Source organism: Trichophyton verrucosum (assembly GCF_000151505.1).
Source record: "Trichophyton verrucosum HKI 0517 chromosome Unknown contig00832_1.f1.exp, whole genome shotgun sequence".
NCBI lineage: Eukaryota > Fungi > Ascomycota > Eurotiomycetes > Onygenales > Arthrodermataceae > Trichophyton > Trichophyton verrucosum.
Genome location: NW_003315238.1, coordinates 25,376 through 48,002, shown reverse-complemented (window position 1 = coordinate 48,002; position 22,627 = coordinate 25,376). Strand labels below are relative to the sequence as shown.

The window sequence follows — 22,627 nt, the reverse complement described above, 5'->3', positions numbered from 1 at the left end:
GCCGTCGATAGCAGCCTCGAACGATCTGATAGTGTCCAGCGGGCGCTCAAAGCGATACCTCGTGGGGTTCGACAGGTCCGGCTCCGCTATGCCTTGTTAGCCAGCAGTTCCAATTGATAATGGTATATAGGGACACTCACTGATGGGGTTGCCGAAGCGGTCCTTGTGCTGGATGCCTCGCAGCTGTCCGAGACTCGACTCCTCTAGCGCAATTGCAGCTGCAACAGTCAGCATTGGCTGCCAGGACACAGATAGAGTAGTATAGAGGGACTAACCAGGCTGTGCTTCGCTCATGGCGAGCGTGGGGTCGGCGTGGGTGCGCATCTTGTTGCTGCCCGGCCGGTCTGCGCTCTTGTCCGACAGATCGGTATTGTTCCTCGCGTGGCCATACTGGCGCTGGCCGGGGCTTCTCGGCTGCTGCTGCGACGAGCTCGAGGTCTTCTGCGGGCTCAGCGGCTGCTGCTGGTTGGAGGCAGACTTCCTCGACTTGCTGCTGGCGAAGCTGAGGACTCGCCCGAGCTTGCCGGCTTTCTGGTCTGGCATGGCGATTAACTGTACAGAGCAGGTCAGGGACAGCACTATCGAGCGAACGACGGATAACGGGGCGAGCACAGTTCTAGACAACGATGAAGCGACAGAGAGAAGATAGCGAGCAGAGGCTGAAGAGGAAGAAGAAGAAGCAGAAGCAGAAGCAGAAGCAGAATCAGCAGCCCGTGAAAAGGTGGCGCGTTGTACCAAGGACGCTGTGTAAGCAGGCAGACTTGACAGCCAGCGAGACGGCCAGACAGCCAGACGGCAGCGGAGAAGAAGCAAAAAAAGGATACGAAGATGTCTCGGAGTGGCTGGGCAGCTTGCTTGCTTGCTTGCTAGTCCGTTCGTTAACTTAAGTGACTTTAGCTATATGCGCTGGCGGGCCAGGATGCGCTGCTTTGGATGTCTCTCTCTCGCTGGCCTGCCCGGGATCGTCGCTGGGGCAAAACTCCACCAGCCACGCAGCGCTGACATCATCGCCGGCGCTGCCTCTACGCTTGACGGTTACAACAGTTGATACAGACAGACAGACAGACAGACAGTTGGTGGACGAAGTGGTATTTATTTATTTATTTTTGATTTATCGTAACGCCGGCAGAGACAGCGAGCTCTTCGGTCTACCGACACAGACAGACAGACAGACGCGGACCAGGAGCACCACCGCAGGCAGCAGCGAGGCCAGACAGACCGTCCTCTCGCCATTATTTGTAGTCGTATACTTAAGAATGAAAGGGGGAAAAAAAGAAGAGAAAGACAGCGTCCGTCAGCAGGCTCTCAATGCACGCGCGCGAGGCTCATCTCTTCAGCTTCGAGTCAGGTCGGGTCGTCCGTCAGCCGGTCGAGTGGCTCATCTCTGCAACTCGTCTCCTCGCACTCCTCTCAGACATCCACCACCACCCAACACCGCGCATCTAGATGGAAGATGGGTAAAGCATGACTCTGACGGATGCACCGAACGACTTGGGGGGTAGGTTGTGTCGGAACTGGGCACGGACAACACCAGAGTTTCCTATCAAACCGTCAGTATCTAAAACACAGCCGTTCTTCTGTTCTCCATGTTGGAAGTCATGTTTGAGCATACCGTGTGGCCGGGTGACTTTGCCCCAGATGACTCTGATCTTTGACCCTCTGACCTCACGCTTGGCTCTGTAGACGAAAGCGACCTTCTTGCCGGAGTAGAAGCTGGTATAATACGTTAGAACGTGTATCCTGTGCATGTATCACACCAGGTTCATAAGACGGTTGACATACGTAGCGGCCTTGGAGTCCTCAACGCCCTCGAGCTTGATGAGACTGTACTCTGTTAGTTTATCTCCATGTCCGGCACCGTCTGCAGCTGGAATTAAGGGCATACCTTGTGTTGGGGTTGGTGACGCGCTTTCCACGCTGGTAGCTCAGGTGTCGACCCCTATACAGCACACACAATCAGCATTTCCATCCATTGCGGAACGGGTATCTTCTGCAGCCCAATTCGTCTCCATTCTCGCACTCCATATTCATGCATTCGTCCACCGCCATCACACATTCAACCGTATATCTCTTGGTCCAACGTCACACCTTCAATCGCATGATATTCCACCTCTTCTATTCCAGCTCTTCCGCTTCTCCTCTCAATTCACATCACCGGGACAAGGTAGGCGCTTACTTGACATATACTACACGAGTCAGTCAGCATCATCTTCATCTTCATCATCTCGATCTCCAGTATCAACAACACCAACAACATCAGTCGCATCGGGAGTACTCACATCTGTGACCGTGATCGGAAGGCATCTTGACGACTGTGTCCGCGACCGAAGAAGGCGTATGAGTTCCAAGTCGAAGTCCAAGTCGTTTCCCCTGGGGTGTTCGTCGTCGCTGTCTTTCTTCGTCTTCGTTCTTCGTCTTCGTCGCTTCGACTTTTTTCCTTTTCTTGAAGTTTTTGTGAAAGTTTGTGTCTTGGGCCGCGCTAAGCCTAAAGCGGATGTTAGCGAGCCCTAGTCATGTGATTTGATCTTTGAGTTTAGAGTCTTGGCTGTTTTTTAGCTAATCGAAGTAGATTTTGATATTTACTTAGACAATGATATATGTAGACGATGATGATATAGACGGTGATAAAGACGATAATATAGACAATGACGAGAGAAGAGAATAGAAGTTCTGATGATTGACCGCCGACCTAGACTACCACTAACCGCGTACCATGCCATGCGCCGGTAGACAGAGATATAGAGAGATAGAGACAGGGAAAGACAGGGAAGAAGGAAATTACTATTGTAAGAGAGATAGGCTGGCAGAAAGAAAGATAGATAAGAGAGACATATATAAATACGAACAAGAATAGAAGACTAGAGATGAAAAGGAATAGAAAGGAAAGGGAAGAAGTGGGAAGTAAAAGAGGCTACTCGACTTTGAGCCTCTTGTCAACGGCCGTCTCGCTGCTAGACTCAGGCTCCTTTCTCTTCCGGTCAGACTCGTCGTCTCGCACGTTACCATGGGCACCAGCGTTACCATGCACATTGGCATTGGAGCCGCCGCTGCTGCTGGCGAACGGCTGAGAAGGGTTCTGCAGGACGGGCGTCGAGAAAGTCAGCGGGCTAGGAAGCATGTTGCTATCGCGGCCGGAGCGGCCAAAGCCCCATTCAGGATAGAAGCTGGACGGAGACGGCAGAAGGGTATCAGACACAAAGCGACTGGGTAAGGCAGAGATGGGGGTATCGATGTTGTTGTTGCTGCTGTTGTTGTTGTTGGTGCTGCCCCCGTTGTTGGATGGTTGGCTGTTTGATGCTGGTGGAGGAGGGCGCGCAAAGGGGTTAGGCGGGCCATGGGCACCGGCACTGAGTAAGGCAGATGCCGAAGGGGACGGCGGCGGTAGGACGACGGCTGAGTGGCTTGCTTCTGCGGGCTTGCTTGTTGTAGGCGGTCCGCCAGGTCCTGTGGAGGTTGATGCGGCGCCGGCAGCACCACCACCACCAACTGTGGGAGCAGGGTTAGTTCCCGTCGCAGGCGAGGATCCGGCGGTGATGCTGCCCGCGTCCGACGTCTCGCTGGGGATCTGGACCTTGAGAATGGGTCGTTTGATATTTGACTGGATGCTGTTTGTCCTCGAGGGCGGCGGGATGGAAGAGACTGATGTTCTATGGGGTATCTGCTGGGGTGGTTGTGCTTGGACTTGAGGTGGTGGCTGTTGTTGCTGTTGCTGCTTGGGAGGCTGTCTGGGTTCCTTCTTGGGCGACTCTGCTGACGGGCCGAAGCCAAAGTGTTGTGCCAGGACCGAACCACGATCGTCTATGGGGGTGAAGATGGATCGTGACTTGGTGGGCATGGGCTTTGGCTGCGGCGGCGGGCTCCGGTCCACTTTGATCTGCTGCTGAGGTGGTTGTTGCGGGTGTTGTGGCGGGTGATGCTGTTCCTGGAAAGCCGGGGCCGGGGGCATAGATTGCCGCCTGTTATCCGGGATGTACTGCTGGGCCATTGCCGGATGTTGGTGGTGCGGCTGCTGGTGGTGGTGCTGAGGCGGCGGCAGTGGCTGGTGCGAATAGTACTGCGGGTGCTGCTGCTGTTGCTGTTGCGGCGGCGCCTGTGGGTAGTTCTGCATGTAGAACCCATTTTGCGCACCGGCTGTCGGCGCTGGAGGGGGAGTGCCGTGTTGATGTTGCTGCTGAGGGTGGTGTTGCGGGTGCATGGCCATCCGCTGGACATGGTTGCGTGACGAGGGCCGCGAGGGCGCCTGTCCGGGGGGCGCATGAGGCCCGTCTATTGGAGGGGAGACGGACGGAGGCTGCTTGATATGCTGCGGATGCGGGTGCGGTTGTTGATGCTGGTGTTGCTGCTGCTGCGGTGGCGGCGGCGGGTGGTAGACGGGGCCCATCTGCTGCTGGTCGTCTGGCGCGGGCGACTCCTCGTCTTCATCGTCGTCGAGCGCGCCCTTACCGAGAAAGTCGGCCGGCCCCTTGTGCTCGTGCGGTTGTCCATACTAGACGTTCGTTAGCACACATACAACAAAAATAAAAATTAAAAATAATAATAATAAATAAATAAAAAAATAAAAATAAAAAACGAAAAAAGGAGGGACGCACGTATTGGTATCTGCCGAGGGTTTCCTGGATATCGGCGGAGGAGAACTCGTACAGCTTCTTGTTGTGGCCGAAGATGATCACAGTGACGTCGACCGAGCAGAGGACGGAGAGCTCATGGGCCTTCTTGAAGAGGCCGCCCTTGCGCTTGAGAAAGGTGACGGAGCGGTTGCGATCGTCCTTGATGGCCTTGATCTCGATCTTGCGGCGGCCCATGGCCAACAGTTCATGCCCTCCCGTCCGCGTCTGCCTGCTGTCGCCGTCGTCTCTGTCGCTTCAGTCGCGGTGCCTGGCCGGTCCCCGCGCCCGCGTGCGTGTCTCGGCTGTCGAGCCCGCCCGTTCGCCGTCGAAGGAGCCGTCGCCTGCTGCGAGCGTTCGCTGGCTATAGATCGAGGGTTCGAGATGTTGGCGTCGCCTTTGCTTGGTTGTTTGTGTTATTCTAAACATAGAAAAGTGAGAAATTTCTATAAAAAGACGAAGAAAAGAAAAAAGTTGCTAAAGATAGAAAAAGGCCGTGGCAGCAAGGCGCTGACTCAGCAGGACGTCGACTTAAGGCTGCTGACTCAGCGACGGGCCGCGCGCGCCGTGGCAGTAAGAATTAAGGTCAGGGGTGCGGCTCGTACTTCCACGCCGTCTCCCCTTAATTCGACGTCGACGCTCGAAAAGGCGTGCAAAAGCGAGCATAAACAGAGTAAACAGAGTAAACAGAGCGACGATTCCATCATCGGGGAGTATATTATCAAGTCAAAGACGCAGGAAAAGGTGGTGAGGCGGCTGGCGTGGGCGAGCAGCCAGCGAAACGGCCTGGATGTGACTGGTCCCGCTCCTTGCTTTTTCCTCGACGGGTTCCTCCTAAGTAGTTACTGTCTTTTTTTCTCCTTCGTTACCCCTGAGTCCTGCAGCACGTCCGTCCAGTGGGCCATCACCACCAGCGGATTTTCTTCCTCTTCCTGTCCGTCTCTTCTCTCTTCTCTTCTCTCTCTCTCCCTCCCCTTCTCTCTCTCTCTTCCTCCCTCACCTCTTCTGCCCGTATTTTCTCCGAGTGGTCACTCGCTTCCCTTTCTTACGCTCGTTTGTTTCGCCGTCGTGCTTTTTGTTTACCCGCCAATTTCTCTCGTTACGAACAGGGTTCCCCCCCTCCTCCCCCCTAGGAGTTTTTACTACCGCTACGGCATGCAGGATGCCTTTCTTTTCGCGCGTCTTCCGCTCCAAGGACCCTTCGAAGAAGTCTGGCAGGCTCAACGGGCTCCCGCTTGAGCCAGAGAAGCCAACATGGACCGATGCATGGCTCAGGACAGAGGTCGAGCCGGAGGAGGTCGTCGACCTGCTGCTCGGATGCACCTCTGAGCTCAAAGATAGGGGTATCTCCCCCCGTTCTCTTTATCTAGATAATGCGTCTGCATGAAGCAGCTTGTACTGACCACACAATGTCCGTTCCATTGGCAGCCCTCGATATCCCCTTTCTACTGCTCCCGTTCAGACCGACGTCCGACCCGTCAGCTGCAAAGTCGTTCATCCGCAATTTCTTTAGCCCCCCGCCAGAGCGGACGGACAGGCCAGGACCGCTGCAGGGGAGCCAGCTCGCCCAGGAACTGCGTCTCTCGGAGCCAATGGTACGTGTTTTTTTTTTACCTTTCGTTTTATTCAAAGTGATGGTAGACGATCTTATAATAAGACAATTGGGAACGATTCGCTGATAGGATGACGCGCGTTAGGTGCTCTGTAGTGTGATGAAGTGGTGCTGGGCCAGATTGCCCGGCGGAGTAGTTACTTGGGAGGCCTACGAGCTCTTCAAAGTCGGCGAGAATGGTGTGCTGCTCTTAATATTCATGACATAACATGCTTGTGAACGGAAAGGAAATGCTAATGGTGGATTATCTGAAGATGCCCAATTTGCCAGAGACGCTTTCTCGACCTTCATCCCGCTCAGTGTTGACTCGGATGCCCGCACAAAGATCATCTTTGCCTTCTTCGATCTCATGGCCGCCATCGCAGCCCATGGAAAATCCAACGGCCTCGGAGGCAGAAAGCTGTCCAGATACGCTGGATGGTGGGCCTTTGAACATGCAGACACCGGCAAGGGCTTCGAGGCCAGCTACAAGACATGGAATAGGTAGATACCCCCCTTTTTCGATACTATATCTATATGTATCCTGCTCAAAGGGCACAATGACTGACTTTGTAGTGCCGCCGATGCTACGAGTCATCTATTCTTTGCATACCTGAGATCCCAGTCGCCGGATTCCCTACGAGGTACCAACGGAATCTCGACCCTCCCCCTATCGCTGCAAAACCTGGTCCGCGCCACAGAGTACCCTCCAGAGACGCCCTCTTTGCTCCAGACTTCCACTACAAAGGTCGTCATGCTGGTCGATGTCGTCTCTCCCACTCCGTTTGCCCTCCTGCGCCGCGCAAAGAACTTTGAGTACCGTGCCAGTGACCATGCTCTGCAGCAGTTTGCCAGCTACGAGGATCCCCAGGACGCGCTGACAGAGGAGTGCAAGCGTGTCCTCTGCTGCATTGCCACTACAAATCAGTCGGAAGTATCCACCGTCAAGGCATCGACCAGCCTACAGGACGCCTCATGGTCTCGCTTTGAGGATATCGGTTTCGGTGGTGCCATCGAAGACGATCTAGATGACAGCTCCAAGAAAGCTAGCAGTACGCCAATGGGACTCAGATCCGCCCCTGAGTCTCGCACCGCTGACTTTGGTCGACCTACCACCCCGTCTTGGGCAGACTTCCTCTCCTCGGGCTTCTCAGAGGAGAACGGAGTCAAGTCACCGACTACGCTCCTGCTGCCTCCAGACAAGATCCTCCCTCCCCTCCAAGCTGTGCGTGGGCAATCATCCCAATCACACAAACGCGGATTTGATGATGGCTCCATGCTCGACCCCGGTGAGCTCGCCAGCATCTCCACCCTCGACCTCGACGACTCCTTCTGGTGGGTTTGGGTGAGCAGCTTGTCAGGCGAAGAATCAGCCGTCCGAAAGGCCGTCTTCGGCCGATGCGCCTTGCTCGAAACCGTCATCCCAGGCGGGAAATGGCTTATTCTTGAAGAACAGATCAAGGGAGCTGCCCCCGAACCAGAAGCCGGTGCCTACATCGCCGAGAAGAAGACCTTCTTTGGCTTCAAGACTCGAAAGGGCCGACTCGGCAGAAGCAAGACTAGCATAAAGAAGGGTGGCCTTATCGGAGAACAGTACAACAACAACAGCGGCACCGGTCCATCAAGCAAAGCTAGTATAGGACCAGATCAGCATGCGCGCATCCAGGCTGCTGCCGCCGCCCTCCAGCGAAAGCGAAGAGAACAAGAACTCGAAGAGGCAAACAAGGAGCGCGCAAAGACAGAATTGAACCAGACTTCCAAGACTAACTCGGTCCACACACTTCAGCCAGCAATGATATCAGAAATGTCCCAGGCAATGCGATGGGCAAGCAACTATGACAAGAACAACATTCGCAACGCATATTTGGAAAACTCCCTTGCCGGAACTGGAAAGCCTGCCTCAAGTCTTGATATGGGATCCAGATCGAGGTCGTCTACGGATCAGAACAAGCCAGAGGTACCACCAAAGCATGAAAGCACTACTTCCAGCCGTGATATACCCTCTATCCGCGAACGTCTGCCTAGGTCTACCACTACTTCTCCCACCCCAGACACTCCGCCAAAGACCGAGTCTCCTATCCCTGGTCCGGCAAGCAATATCAACTTTGACAAGCCTACACCTCCAACACCCCCTGCTGCTGCCGCTGCCGCCGCCGCCGCCGCTGCTGCTACTGCTCCAGCAGCTTCTTCTACTCCAGCAACAGCCTCGCCCGCCCCAACCCCAGCCCGCGTTGAATCCCCGGCGCCAACGAAAGAGGAGCCCACGGCAGATGACAAGAAAGTGAAGAAGAAAGCAGGCAATACCGGCCTGAAGGGCATGTTTGGCGGTTCCAAGGCCGACCACACCGAAAAGGAGTCCGCTGTAGCTGCTGCCCGTGCCGCTCTCGAGAGCCGAACCGCTCAGTCCCAGTCCCAACAGCGTTCAGCTAACTCCTCGCCTGCATCTTCTTCAAGAATCCCACATACCCGCCGTCTATCCGGCTTCGGCATGAAGAAACACCAAGAAGATGGCCAAAAGTCCAAACCAGTCACTGTTATTGAGCGCAAGCCAGTCAAGGCTGCTCCTGCTCCGGCTCCTGCTCCGGCTCCTGCCGCACAAGCTCCCGCACCAGTCAAGGAACCTCGCGTCTCGCCTCCTCCGCCAGAGGCCGAGCGTCCAATCGCAGGAGAAGAGTCCGCTCCCGTCTCACCCATTTCTCCCGATGACAAGAAATCAGATGCAGTCGCTTTCTCCTCGTTCTCCCACCAGAGCCCCATAGTCGACCAACCCGCTTGTGTCCCCGTCGAGACTCCTTCTCCAGTTGAATCAGAGCCAAAGGCCGCTCCAGTTCCTGCTCCAGCCCCCGTCCAGACAGAGTCGAAGACATTCAATGTCCAGCCCGAAAAGGAGGTCCCTGCCCCTGCTACCCCTGAGCCGCAGCCACAAAAGCAGCCACAGACCGAGCCAGAGCCAGAGCCCGAAGTTCCTGCTCTAGACCGCTGGGCTCAGATCCGCAAGAACGCCGCCCAGCGCGCCGCTGTCCCTGATGCTGCCGTATCCGCTTCCCCGGCCGCTGTTCCTGCCCCTGCTGCCGCTCCCGCATCTCCTGCCTCTGCACCAAAGCAAGCTAGCCAGCAAGAGAGTAAGTCACTTTTCCTTGACACCCCTGTTTACATGTATTATGCTCCTACTAACAAATATTAGCAATTGAAATGCGCGCTGCACGCATCAAGGCCCGCGTCGCTGAGTTGACCAAGAACATGGAATCTTCCCGCGCCAACTGATCCATGAAGCCAACAATCTTACGCCATCAAATGTGATGATTGACTACCCAAAAAGAACACAAAAGAGCTTGCTCACGCCTGTCTATCTGTCTGCCTGATTTCTTGTCTCTCTTTCTTTTCCTACATCTGTTTTAATATTTTATTTATTTTATTAATCTCCTTTGTTCTCATACCCCAATTTTCTCCCTCTTCTTTCCTCAAACCAGTTTCGTCCTCTCTCTTGCCTTGCTCGGCTGCAGTTTGATATATCCACAGCGTTCTCCAGTTTTTTGACATTTCTCCCTTTTACCCTACTCTACTCTACCTACTTACCTATCTATATTCCGTATTCCATATATACCCATCCACCTACTTCTCCTCGCCTCCTTAACTCTTTGATATCCATCATTGAGTACTATCCAGACCAGAATTTGTTTACCTACTTATTTTATACCCGGGCAAATCTCATATGTTATCTCCACCTTCTATATTCTCACAACTTCTTTCCACCTGTTCGATAGATAACCTATTCGCCTACGTTCGGATACTCGAATATCTCTTTATCTCTCTATATATCCTACCTTTTACCTTTAGTTACCCTTACCTTTACTCTATCCTACCTCTCCACCTTACTATCTATGTTGCCTTGTGTTGCGTTGCGTATTTGTTGCACTTTACTATAAAGTCTCATTTACCATTTCATTCTTAATATCCTAGCCTAGTCTCTAATTACCTACTATCAATATACAAAACTAGGGCTTGAAATATCAGTGAGTAAAGAGTTTCATTGACCAATATATACCAAGGAAATCAACATGATACAGTAGCTATTACCTAACTATTCCTTCCGACCGAAAACCATCTGCTTCACTTTATCAACAAACCCCTCATTAGATTTCTTATCACCCGATTGCTCCTCTGTTGCCCTTGGCTTCTCCGCTTCCTTGGACATTTCACTGTGTACGTTCCCTTGTCCCCCCCTCTGCATATCTGTTAGTCCCCAAAACCACACAAATCAGAGTAATGCGCACAACATACCCCAACATGATATTCAGTAGCAGAAGACTGCCTCATTGCAGTGGGGGGAATAACGTCTGCATCATGTGGTTGGCCGCGAGATGGAGGTATATTGGGTGACCCTATATTCCCTACTCCTCCACGCTAAAAGAACCCAGAAATCAGTAACGTTCCCACAGCATAATACTCGAATGATCCATATCATACCCCCGCAGAATAAGCGCCATCTCCTTGGTCCCCTTCAACGCCCTCCCGGACAATTTCTGCATCAACATATCTATATCCCGCATTAGAAAGGTTTGATTGACTGAAACAGGTCGCATTCGCGTAGGTATAAACCAACTTTGTAGAATCAGCAGCGATGTTTCCCTGGCCTATATGAATCGCAAGTAGGAATCTCTAGTTAGCTGGTTTCAAGATATGAAAGGTGGGTATACAGGAGCAAACCCCTACCTCCGCGCCCATGCGAAACGATCTGGGCACCTTGCTGTTCAGACATGTTGTAACTTGCTCTCTAGCTACGCGCAGTGTATATATGTATAATATATGACTTTCCTGGTCCTCCTCAGGTGTTCAAGTTGCTATTCTGCCTCATCGCCACTTTTCGACTCCTCATTCTTCGTCTTTTTCTATCTCGCGACAAGCGATAAGCTTATCGGCTCTTATCTTTGTGACTTTCTTACGTAATCACTGCTTATCTCGACTTCAGCCTCGTCGAATATCAGCGACTGAAGATAGTCAACAACATGGGGCGTTAGCAGGGCTTTGATAAGAGTACCCGGAAATTGGGATTCCATTAGGAGGATGTGTTGAGAGGGTGTGATTATGATTTACCCCTATTCCCATCAGAACAGCTAGAGAACCACGATGGAGAGGAAACTCAACTGCAGACGAACAGATAACAACTTAACCAACCCCTTTTCAGGCCCCCAGGAAGCCAAAGTTTTGCTGTTGTGATACCCAGCTACACCATCGAGCTTATGAAGGCCAAGACTACCTAGGCATGGGCAGCTTTCCACAGAGAGCAGATCTTATCCCGACCAAGAGCACCATTTGTCTCTGGGCGCCCAGTCGGTGGAATGGCGTTCGTAGTGCATACTCTCGCACCTGGCATGGCTGTAGGGTTTGCTGTTACCGTTGGCCCGTCCAAAGCGTTGGAGCCAGACGTTTGGTCGGCTTCGGCATAGCATCCACCATAGATAATACTTTCATTCAGCCATGTTGCGCCACCAGAAAACGAACGCATTGCCTTGAACTAGCCAATGGGACACTGTTTAGCAAAAGGCTGCAGAGCTACCGAGTATGAGATTTCCACCAGACAGACGCCGAGCTTCCGTATGAGGAGTGGGTGGGTAGTACAGACGCGGGAATGGAAGTAGGGAGACTGCACCAGTCGGAGGGCTTAGGAAAGGGGCAACCACGAATTCCAGAGGCAGCAGTCGAGCTGCAGGGCTTGAGAAGCTTGGTGGCGTGCGACCATATGGCTGATACCAAATGCTCCTGATGGCTTCGGATAACCGAAGTATTCGGTCAGATTATGTGTCTGACACAGTGGCGGATAAATCGTCGCGGCTGGGGTTTCTGTGGGCAAGATACGGGGTAACGGTGATGTCTTTATCTTGGGCAACTGCAGTCACAGCGGTCATATCTAGAAGGAAAATATAAATTGCTTTCATTTTGTCATCATACTAAGGCTGCGTATTCTGTACTCCATACTTAGTCAATTGACGAATGCTGTACGGAGTACGATGATATGTTGTTGCCGGCGATGGTTTGTACCATTGCCCTATTATTATATCAACAGGAAGATCAGGGGCAAAACACTGAATCTCCCGCCTGTACTCCGTACTTCCGCTCCCTCTGCTGAGCTGCTATACTATCATCCCTGTGCATACAAAGGCCCATTCTTCGAATAGCACATGGATACTTTATCTAACAAGTAGCTAACTTTGGGAACGCTTTATGCTCGATACTTGTTTAATATGCAAACAGCTGTTTGCCTTTCTACTCACATTAAGAGTAATTGTCTTTATCAACCTTTCAGAGTTGAATTTCTGCAGTATATTAACGATAGACAAAATAGTTAGCACGAAGAAGAGCAATTATCCTTTGGCGAGCATGAGGCTCAACCTTAAGCGCGCGGCTCTGCGGAATCCGAATGCTGTCCTGAAACCTTAAATCGGCTAGACCATCGAGTTGTTGATGCGAAACACGAACTCGTGGGGTAACAAGCTGCTTAATAAAGATCAATGCCATAGATTGATGCTCTAATTATAAAACTCCTATCTAAGGGCTTGAAAATTTTTGCCATGAGGAAAGCGAGACAGCCCGAAAAGGCCCAGAAAGAAAGCTATGTGTGTCAGAGGACTGTGGCCAACCGACCTCTTAATTCCTGTGTACGTATGATACTCATCATATAGGTACAGTCTCATTTCAAAAGTAGTACCTAAAGAAACGAGGGGTTGCCGTTTAAGAAGAGTGTTGTATATACAAATACCTTGTTTTGACTGAAGATCAATATCACAGTTTCGTCAATCATCTATTGCCGCCCACCGTTACTCCGATACCAACTATACATATCAAGTCCTTAAGATGACCAGTACTAAAACGTCAATTCTGTGAGCATTAATCACCTCAATTCATTCATTAGAAGCAGGATAGATAATGGATATGAGGTGGAACCAAATAAACAGGCCGGGTGAGCTTGAAGATGTATGTCTCAACTTAGTAGAACCAAAACTACTCTACTTACTCATTTTACCACTTAGTAGATCAAGTATGGTAAGAGAAGTGTAAACGTACCTGAATTATGGCAGCTTATATGTTGGCATTATATTGAGTGGACTGGCTCTGTTTGCCCCTCCCCCCACCTCTTATTGAAACCTTCATTCAACCGCTGTGGCGTACAAGGCCATCTACCTGACTAGCATTAACATGGCGAGGACCAAACATATCATCTCGTATATGTTGGTCAAGAGTAGTCTCTTATGGGCAAGGGTTGAGGTAAGGATCTAAATCAAGGTTCTCCATCCAGAGAGACTGCTGCGCTCCGAAGAGTATAGATGGTCAGGTCCAAGGCACCCGGGGATATTCGGAGTAGGGTTAGGATGGCGCATTATTTGCAGCCAGGAAGGGTATTTTTTTGCCGCTACTCCTCCAATACCCGTGCTGGAACGTTATTGAAGTAAGAGTTACTGCATATAAATACCAAGCTCCTCTTTTTGTTGATTTTGTTCCATGGGAATGAATCGGCAGTTTACTAGGCAGATGCCGAGTACACATGCAATGAAAGAGCATGGGTATAGGTTGTCAGCATTCGTATCGTATTGGGTATACACAACAGGCAGTAGCGGATATGTGGAGTTTGTAGTCTAGAAGGATAATCGCCTGTTGGTGATGTAACTATTCCCCGCCTCTTCAATCACGACATGGTATTCCTGAGATAGAACACATGTGGTTATCCGCCCAACCCTCTATATCAACTTCTCCTCCGTACCTGGCCCATTAAACAACCTCTTTCCCCGGGGTTCATTGGCCACAAATTAACGCGGAGATGGCCGGCGGTCGGCTTATGGAGTGGGTTATGCGCTAAGGGCAGTAGGCAAGGGTGCTTTGGTTCCTTTCCATAGACCAAGAGCAAGTTAGATGGTGGGTCCCCTTCATGGTTAATTTAACTATAATATCATGTACATTTAGTTCGATGCAATCTCGCATAAGACACCGAGCTTCCCTTTAAAGTCTTTCCCGAAGGTAGGATGGACAAGACTTGTTAGTTGGGGTATAGATGTTGCCTTAAAAGGTTTGCCGTGAAGTAAGTGTTCCTAGATTCGTAAGGGAAGAAGAGCAACGGTTCCCTGGGGAAACCTATCAAGTTAAGTTTTCGGTAATATTTCTCCGCTTTTCATTGCTCTCTATTCTGTCTAGCAAGGCTGCTCCCTTGACGGAAAGAGGAGAGCTCTGTAGCCGACACCACTACCGTCTGGATCCATCGTGGAGACTGCGGGAGTGGAGAAATCAAGGTACGCGCCAGCCGTTCTATGGGATGGCCGCAATAGATAGCTATGTGGTTATTTTTGGATTATCTAGCGACAAGCACGTGTAGGAGAAGCAAACTGCTCCACGATGCTAAAACATAACATAGACAATGGGCTGAAAAGGCCCAAATTTTACAAAGAGAGAGGACGAAAGACGAGATGTTGAAAGTTGAGGCTGAAAAGTCGAGAGAAAGCTTAAAAGTGGGTATGAATTTAAAATATATTATTGGCTGAATTTAAGCTATTGTATTGGCTTTATTTAAGTTATTTAGACCAATAGTAATTGACAAGGGTTATTAAATTGCAGCCAATAAAGACAGCTCAGGTGGGTGTACATCGTTTTGATACATCGCCAGCGTCATTCTGTATACCAACACCATCACCAATATCACTATTGTGAGATCGTCAATATAGCTCGTATAAGCATGACACAATAATACCATGTGCTTATCAACAAATAGACAGTCCATCCCATGTTCTCCCACTCAGCGATGCCCATGGCCTGAGCCTGGTATCACGTGCATCGCTCGGCTATGGGAGAAAAGCGAGAAAAGCTTGAGAGCTCGACGAACCCTTTTAAAGACTGCACTTTACACTCTTGCAGTGCGATAAGGGAGAGAAATAAAAAATGGAGCAAGACAACAAAAGAGATCGGGCAACTATTCAGATCTCAACGCCGTCAGATCCGATCTACGCTTTGCCGCCGTCGTGGCGTCGGATCTTCGGGTCATCCAACCAGAAGCCACGCTAGAACCTGAGATGGGTATCAACAGACAATAGTGTACAGATATTTTGCTGATCGGAGCGGAGTTTGCCCGTCAAGCAAAGTGCCTGGCGTTTTAGTGGGTTATCCGGATGGGGCGGCCATCCGTTCGTGAACTGGGCAGATCGTTCATTCTCCGTTGTCAGAAAAGGGGCCCGAAAAAAAACAACAACACTCACCACACAGCAACAGGCACAGCGTTGCATTATACTTAGTTGCCGACAAGGATCCGCAGACTCACTTCTTCAGATCTCGCTTCTTCAGGGTGGCAAAGTTGTTCTTAACTTGCGATGGTCATGGCTCTCGGAAAGGGTCCTCTTTTCCCGAAGAGAATAAAACAGAGGTCATATGAGGCGTGAGGAGATGCTATAACTGTGCTGGCGCGCACACTAGGACTGTCCGGGCTGAAAGTCCGTAGCCGTTCTCCTTGGAATCTTTAGATCCAGTCCATATGGCATCGGTGGACCTCCCATGTTTTCGGGATTCGGATCCAGGGAGTGGCTAGACAGCAATCTATGGAGCAACAATGTCAGGATATACCAAGAAGATGGGCAGCATAGAGCAAGGAGACAGGCCGCATTCCGGGGTGGATTCACCACGAGGTCAATCCCCTGCAACAGGATGGAGAAGCTGTTTCTCGAGAGGTGAGCTCATATATTATTGTCGCCCGATAAGCCATGACTGGGCGACGGAGTACTCCGACCTTAGCGAGATAATCCAGCGTCAACCCGGTCAGATCACTGTCTCTCGAGAGGGGCGTTTTGTAGCATCTTAAATTGGGCCTGTATCCGAGAGGCGTCCAGCCTCTCCCCAGCCAGTCTAAGAACAATAATGGGACATCAGGGGTTATTATTCAACGTGGCTGTTCTGTCCCGTTTTTGGCAGTCAGTGGAGTGACGAACAGCAGGGCAAACAGGTTGAGGCTCCTGGAGTCTATGGAGTAAGTATGTATAATCATTTCTGTCCATCTGCTGATCGGATTTGCAGGTGTAACGTGGTTTCATCTCGGTGATGTATGAACGCTTTTACTCCGCTCTCTGCTTTAGCATGGAGGTGTGTGCGCTGTTTTTTCGTTCTTCGGGAGGTTCATCATCAGGCTAATGCCTGGGAACCACCTGGGCGGCCGGGATGATGATACGTACCGTCGCCATGCTCCAAACACCGAGCTAACCTGATAAATAGCCATCAAGGTGGCATTTCAAGCCAGCTCGTGTGCTTACCATGACCGACAAGTATGCATAAAAACGCAAGATAACCGAATAGAAACGGAGCACTTGGGCATAAAAGTCCTGCTGTTAGGTGACGAATTGGGTCCACGGCACATTATGTATCAGAAAAAGCCTGTATCAGAGTTTATGCGAGACGTTCAGTGCTATGATGCCACAGCGAACCTTCGGAGGTCAGGAGAAGATCCTGTTCATCCGCAAAGTGGATGGCGACGATCCGGTGTTAATTACGGAGTACGGAGTGTCCGTACATAATCTTGGTCGCCGTTTTTCGCTTTCTTTCGAGAGAGAAGGCAAACTAATAATATCTGGCAACCAATTTGACGCTGGTAGTGCGATTTGCTCAGGTGTCCGTCCCGTCCCACGTTGCACCGTATTATGTATAATATGTGCCGTGCTAAGGCGCACTAACTAGGCAGCCTTTGGTACAGCCAGACGCCTTGAGATTTTCTGTAGATTAGTTAGTGTCATACCGGCCGGGTTAATTTCCCATCGCGGGCTAATTCCACCAGCCACCTCACATTCCTCGGCTACCAAAAAGCTTGTGAATGCCAATTCCGATCACCAGATGGTGATTTTTTTGTCTTATAGTAGATGCAATATTGTTTGATTAATTCAGGTATTGGTACAAGTATCATTCCAGAATGGATATAAAACTATGCATGTATACGGAGTACTCCATAATACAACAGACATGTCCAAGAAGGTAAGAAAGGCAAAAAAGAAATGGTATCAAGGAAGAAGAATTCGAAATGCTCAAAGAGACCTCCGCTCGTACTCAGTATATAGTGGGGGAAACATGCAAAAAGCTCGAACTAGGGCGGGTGAAGAGGGGGAAACCGACAAGCATGTCAAAAAGAAATCATAATATAAAGATAATAATGGAATGGGTATCATGGATTAACCACTCTAAAGACCAAAACGGTAGGTAAAAGAGCAAAAAAAACGTGGCAGGTCAAGTTGGGCGGTTTGGGCCGAGTCGACTTCCCAGACTGGCTGTTAAGTCGAGCCATAGTCTCGTAATCGTCGTAGCCGCGCTTCCATGGTCGATATCGTATAGTTGATATGCTCGGCCGTCTCGACACCCTTGACAAAGCCACCGGGTAAATTATATAAGAATAGAAGGAAAAGGGGGGAAATGCTCCTCTTGTTTTTTGGTGAACATCAACGTCATGCCTCATTTAAAGAACCCGTAAGAAAGTAAGCTACCAGACTTCACGGACATTCTCCACACGCTGCTGCTCTTCATCGTGTAAACTGCCTCTATCCTCATGCATGATCTCGACGGAGTTGGAGATCATAATGCCTCGGGCTGGTAGGGGTTCCTGGGGTTCGTTGTCTATTGAGTTGAAGGTCTTGAGGTCCTGCATCTTGACGTCGTCGTGCATTATACGTTCATCGCTGCCATTGAGGGTGAAGCTGGTCGTGATGTCACTCTGGGGCTGTCGACGGCCCTTACTCCGGTTATTGTTATTGTTGTTGTAGGACGAGTTGCCTCCGTGGGGGGTGCCGCCGATGGTCTGAAGCCCCGGGGTTTTGTAGCTGGATTTCTTCTGGGTTGAAAAGAGCTTGGAAAACCACGGAGAGAGCATAGCACGGATAAGAGGGAAGATCATGGGCAAGTTGGTCACCATGACAGCGACAAAGGCCTCTCGTACTCCCCATGCGCCAGCAAGTTGTGCGCCATGCACAGGGTTCTTACCTTGTTAGTACACTTGTGTAATAAATTTTTGTACAAATAGGGGTATATCTAGGAAGTAACTTACTACAAGAACGAAGATGCTCTTGAGACATGCGCAGACAAGGACAAAGATACCTGCACCGAGCACAATGCTGGCTGCTATCTTCTTGATCGTCCGCAGGGTCGAGCGCCACAGCATGGGTAGGGGAATCAGTATCAGATAGATGTCAGTAATAATGTTGGCGGCGAACGAGACCCAGACGACCGGCTTGGATACCGCAGGCTGGCATGCATCTAAAGACCGGCATTAGCCATATATACATGCATAACAGCAAGGTAGTAATGGAGCAAAACAACGCACTGCCTGGGTTTGGATATATCTGCCAGTACTTGTGGAGGGGCCTGCAGGAGAGGAAGATGGTGAGCAGCGAGGCCATACAGGTGCCCGCGACGAGGCCAAAGCCGATGAAAATCTGCATGCGGTACGTTCCACCGACGCCCTCGGTCAGCCTGATATAGAAGGCCAGCATCGAGAACTTGAGCATCGAGATGAGCCAGGTGTACGTCGTCCAGCCGGCCAGCTGAATCTTCGACCCGGTGACCCTACATTAGTTACTCGCCCGTCAGTCCCCCTGTCTGTCTGTCTGTCTTGTGTCTCTCCGCCGTTCCACTTCCAAATTAAAACCGACTCACCTGAATTCGTACTCGATGCTGTTGACCGGCAGGGCAGCCCGCTCCGAGTCCAGCTTGAAGTTGTTGGCCAGGCCGTGGGCCTTGGTGCCGACATGGTAGCCCAGCGTCGACTGCGCTGCATACAAGACCTGCAGGAGAGCAACATGGATGGTCAGCGCTTCTTTTGTTCCTGCTATCGACCGGGGACGGACGTCACCCCATCACCACCACGCAAACAGCCACAAAACAGACGGCCGCCAGCCTCAACTAACCAAAGCTACAAGCACCAGAAAGTCGTCTGGCCGCAGGTTCCTGACGCCGACAGCGTGTATGCGTGCATAGATCCTCAGCATCGTCGCCGTGAAGCCGATGGCGAAGAGCGTCCATATCTCGATCGTGGCCTTGCGACCAGCTTCCTGGGCCGCAGCCACCTCGGCCGGGCTGGTTGGCAACATGATATGTTTATTCGATATATATATAAATATACTATAGCAGAGCGGAACGGGGGTGGTCGGACAGGCGCAAAAGTGATAGATCGAAGCGGTCTTCCAATTCAATGGCTATGCATCGTCGGGAGCAGGTTGTCCAAAGGGTCGAGATTCTGTCCAGGGGAAGGGATTGAGATGCAGGCAGGAGGAGGAGGAGGAGGAGGAGGAGGAAGAGTACAGGATGCCAGGCATCAAACCAGGCAAGCAATGCAGGCAAGCAAGCAGAATGGACCACCATGCCACAGAAGAGAACGAGGGACCTGAGTTTTATGAGACGCAGACAGAGAACGTATTCTGGCTGTATCCGGGATCCCCTGCCGTCTGATCGCCCGAGCCCTGGTTGCATTCTAAGTACGTGAACTGCCAGAGAGACCGAGGGATACGAGCTCGAAATCTACAAACACCACCAGCAGAACTAGTAGTTGGTGCGACCTGACAGCCACGGACGGTCCTGAAGGCAAAACATGACGGAGCCCATGGCAAAAAGGAAAAAAACAAACGGCCAGTCTGGGCTGTGGCCAATAAGTATGGACCCTGAGACCGAATAGATGGGCCGTCCAGTTCTGCCCATCTCTGGGGGTTCCATCAACCATTTCGTGGTACAGCGTGAACCCTCCCAGAGTATCATTATTATTATACCTCGAGAGTGGAGATGGACCCTTCTTTTGGATTTCCAAATGGCCCATTTTTCGAAATCCAGGGGTACAGGGGTCCGGGATGATGGTATTTTACCAGTCTCTCCCCCCTGAACCCCCGGTCTATATTTGACGATACTAACCTCTTTGCCGCGCTGCCATGCCGCCTTGCTCTCTGGTCTGCACCACGTTAGCTTCGGAGTACGGTGTGAAAATAGTCTGCAGGGCCCGCAATATTGCTTATTCTATTCGGCTCATCTTCTTTTTCTGTTCTTGCCTGCCAATCTTAAGGATGTGGTGCTGGCGTCTCCTCTGGCTTTGGCTTGGGGTTTTTAACCTCTCATTTCCTGCATAACATTGCATCAACATCTTTCCTTCCCCCCATTCCCTTTCATCCGCCCAGCCCACCCCTTATGACCATTAAAGATGCAAGGGCTTCTTAAGGGGATCATCATAGCACTGGCTGCGTGGGCTAACAGCTCAGCCGCCAGAAGCATCCAGCAGCAACAGCCTTCAACTAGCGATGTTACGCCCGTGAATATATGCCCCAGAGCAATGGATAATTGGATAGACGATATCAAAACGGAACTCGTCCCGAAGCTGTCACCAGAGGCAAAGGTCTATCTCCCTGGCTCTGGCGACTTTGACACTGCCACAGCTCGCTGGTCTGCCCTTGGAGCACCTGCCGTTAACGCTGCCATTTCGGCAGCCGTTGCTCAAGATGTCGTTGAAACGGTAGGCTCAATTTATCTTCCTTTTCTCCTCCTCGGAAATTTCATTTATGCGATAAGTATACTCACATGGAGGGTGACAGGTCAAATTCGCAAATAGGAAGGGTGTTAAGTTCCTAGCTTACAACTCTGCCCATGGCGCCCTCACCTCCTTGGGCAAGGTAGACAGTGGCATCGAGATATTCATGAAACAGCTCAACAGTGTCGAAATCGCCCAGGATGGTAAATCAGTCAAGGTTGGAGGTGGAATAAACTCCAAATACCTCGTCGACACTCTCTGGGATGCTAAGAAACAGGCCGGTTAGTTCCCTTTTTTTTTTTTTCATTTACTTAGTTATTACATCTATTTTTATAACCTATTTGATTACTGACTCGCGTTTTAGTAACCGGAACCTGCGAATGTGTTAGCTATCTTGGACCAGCTCTTGGAGGCGGCCACGGCTGGCTCCAGGGTCACCATGGCCTCATTGCCGACCAGTTCCTATCGATGGATGTTGTTCTTGCCGATGGCACCCTCAAGACCATCGATAGTAACTCCGATCTCTTCTGGGCGATGAACGGTGCCGGCCACAACTTTGGCATTGTCACCTCCGTCACTCTCAAGATCTACGATATCGAACACACCGACTGGGCTATCGAGACCCTGACTTTCTCTGGTGATAAGGTCGTGCCTATCTATACGGCTGCCAACAACCTCTTGAAAAATCAGCCAGAAGGTGTAATCCACTGGTCGTACTGGCTCAACAACCCCAGTGCCGATGCCAACAATGTCAGTTCTTCCTTTCTTTTATAATATTTACAAGCGTATATATTTCCATTACTAATATCAGTATCTCCTAGCCCGTTATAATTGTCTACCTGATCCAGGAGGGTGTCAAGCAAGTCGATCCGGCCATCACCGGCCCATTCCATGACATTGGTGCCCTCAGCGTTCAGCCCGATTCGGGTACCTATAAGGACTTAGGCAGATGGACTGGCATCGCCCTTGACTCACCACCATGCCAGAAGACCGGTGCCTCCAACCCTCGCTTCCCTATCTACCTAGAGTCCTTCAATGTACCGGCCATGCAACAAGCTTACAAGCTGTATGCCTCTCAAGCTAATGTCTCCGGACCCTTCCATAACTCCATCTCCATGTTCGAAGGGTACTCTACCCAGGGTGTCAAGGCCGTCGACCCCAAGAGCGCCGCGTACGCCTTTAGGTCAGACAACTTCCTTGCCGCTCCGCTCATCAGCTACGAATCCACCGGCTCTGATCTCGACCAGAAGGCCATTGATCTTGGCCAACAGCTGCGTCAGATCCTTCTCAAGGGCAGCGGTCGCTCGGAGCTCCACACATATGTCAACTATGCTTTTGGTACCGAGACTCCTCAACAATGGTACGGCTACGAGCAATGGCGTCAGGACAAGCTCAAGGCGCTGAAGCAGAAGTATGACCCCGAAGGAAAATTCAGCTTCTATGCACCGATTGTATGAACGACGAATGAATGATATATATATACATACATTCTCTGTAGATAATAGACATGCATGCATACGGACATGTATACATATACACTAACTTACATAGAAACCCATGGCATCCAGCGTTCATATGCCATAATTTTAATGTACAGGAATGAGATTCGACAGAGCCAAGAATGCTACCTTTCAACATACTCGTGACTTGATAATAATAATTGTGACGTAACTTGCCAACTGCAGTCTCCTTTATATGTATGCATACCCAACCTCAACAGCATAATCATGAGATCTAGTCAATGCCCCTGTGTTGATTATCCCGGGGATTGGCCAATGCGGAGGTTCCAGAAAGCGTTCGTCCATGCATCCTGTGCTGATACCACGATACCTCAGACCCATCCGTACTAAAAGCCAGGAGATGCTCCACGCACATCGAATGAAGTGCTTAAAAGTCCGAACAAGTTCTTGAGACAGACGCCAA

At 50.8% G+C, this 22,627-nt stretch overlaps 8 protein-coding genes across 8 annotated transcripts; 4 read left to right on the top strand and 4 right to left on the bottom strand.

The window, feature by feature from the left end:
- Positions 1 to 96: 96 nt before the first annotated feature.
- Positions 97 to 543, bottom strand: TRV_06901 (uncharacterized protein; the record flags this gene model as incomplete). The annotated part of the gene is made up of 2 exons (XM_003019030.1): positions 97 to 218; positions 276 to 543. The coding sequence occupies 2 exons, from the start codon at positions 541 to 543 to the stop codon at positions 97 to 99; spliced, it is 390 nt and encodes a 129-aa protein (XP_003019076.1).
- Positions 544 to 626: 83 nt separating this feature from the next.
- Positions 627 to 887, top strand: TRV_06900 (uncharacterized protein; the record flags this gene model as incomplete). The annotated part of the gene is made up of 1 exon (XM_003019029.1): positions 627 to 887. One exon carries the CDS (start codon positions 627 to 629, stop codon positions 885 to 887), a length of 261 nt encoding a protein of 86 aa, XP_003019075.1.
- A 555-nt stretch (positions 888 to 1,442) lies between these two features.
- On the bottom strand, positions 1,443 to 2,012 carry TRV_06899 (60S ribosomal protein L35Ae; the record flags this gene model as incomplete). The annotated part of the gene is made up of 3 exons (XM_003019028.1): positions 1,443 to 1,713; positions 1,783 to 1,867; positions 1,955 to 2,012. The coding sequence occupies 3 exons, from the start codon at positions 2,010 to 2,012 to the stop codon at positions 1,443 to 1,445; spliced, it is 414 nt and encodes a 137-aa protein (XP_003019074.1).
- Positions 2,013 to 2,911: 899 nt separating this feature from the next.
- TRV_06898 (uncharacterized protein) lies at positions 2,912 to 4,802 on the bottom strand (the record flags this gene model as incomplete). Its single annotated transcript, XM_003019027.1, has 2 exons — positions 2,912 to 4,486; positions 4,590 to 4,802. The coding sequence occupies 2 exons, from the start codon at positions 4,800 to 4,802 to the stop codon at positions 2,912 to 2,914; spliced, it is 1,788 nt and encodes a 595-aa protein (XP_003019073.1).
- Positions 4,803 to 5,766: 964 nt separating this feature from the next.
- On the top strand, positions 5,767 to 5,991 carry TRV_06897 (uncharacterized protein; the record flags this gene model as incomplete). Its single annotated transcript, XM_003019026.1, has 1 exon — positions 5,767 to 5,991. One exon carries the CDS (start codon positions 5,767 to 5,769, stop codon positions 5,989 to 5,991), a length of 225 nt encoding a protein of 74 aa, XP_003019072.1.
- A 325-nt stretch (positions 5,992 to 6,316) lies between these two features.
- On the top strand, positions 6,317 to 9,379 carry TRV_06896 (morphogenesis protein (Msb1), putative; the record flags this gene model as incomplete). The annotated part of the gene is made up of 3 exons (XM_003019025.1): positions 6,317 to 6,395; positions 6,444 to 6,699; positions 6,772 to 9,379. The coding sequence occupies 3 exons, from the start codon at positions 6,317 to 6,319 to the stop codon at positions 9,377 to 9,379; spliced, it is 2,943 nt and encodes a 980-aa protein (XP_003019071.1).
- An 8,304-nt stretch (positions 9,380 to 17,683) lies between these two features.
- Positions 17,684 to 19,286, bottom strand: TRV_06895 (uncharacterized protein; the record flags this gene model as incomplete). Its single annotated transcript, XM_003019024.1, has 5 exons — positions 17,684 to 18,175; positions 18,245 to 18,453; positions 18,521 to 18,762; positions 18,853 to 18,980; positions 19,104 to 19,286. The coding sequence occupies 5 exons, from the start codon at positions 19,284 to 19,286 to the stop codon at positions 17,684 to 17,686; spliced, it is 1,254 nt and encodes a 417-aa protein (XP_003019070.1).
- A 1,094-nt stretch (positions 19,287 to 20,380) lies between these two features.
- Positions 20,381 to 22,161, top strand: TRV_06894 (uncharacterized protein; the record flags this gene model as incomplete). Its single annotated transcript, XM_003019023.1, has 4 exons — positions 20,381 to 20,689; positions 20,769 to 20,985; positions 21,108 to 21,454; positions 21,526 to 22,161. The coding sequence occupies 4 exons, from the start codon at positions 20,381 to 20,383 to the stop codon at positions 22,159 to 22,161; spliced, it is 1,509 nt and encodes a 502-aa protein (XP_003019069.1).
- Between the last annotated feature and the right edge of the window lie 466 nt (positions 22,162 to 22,627).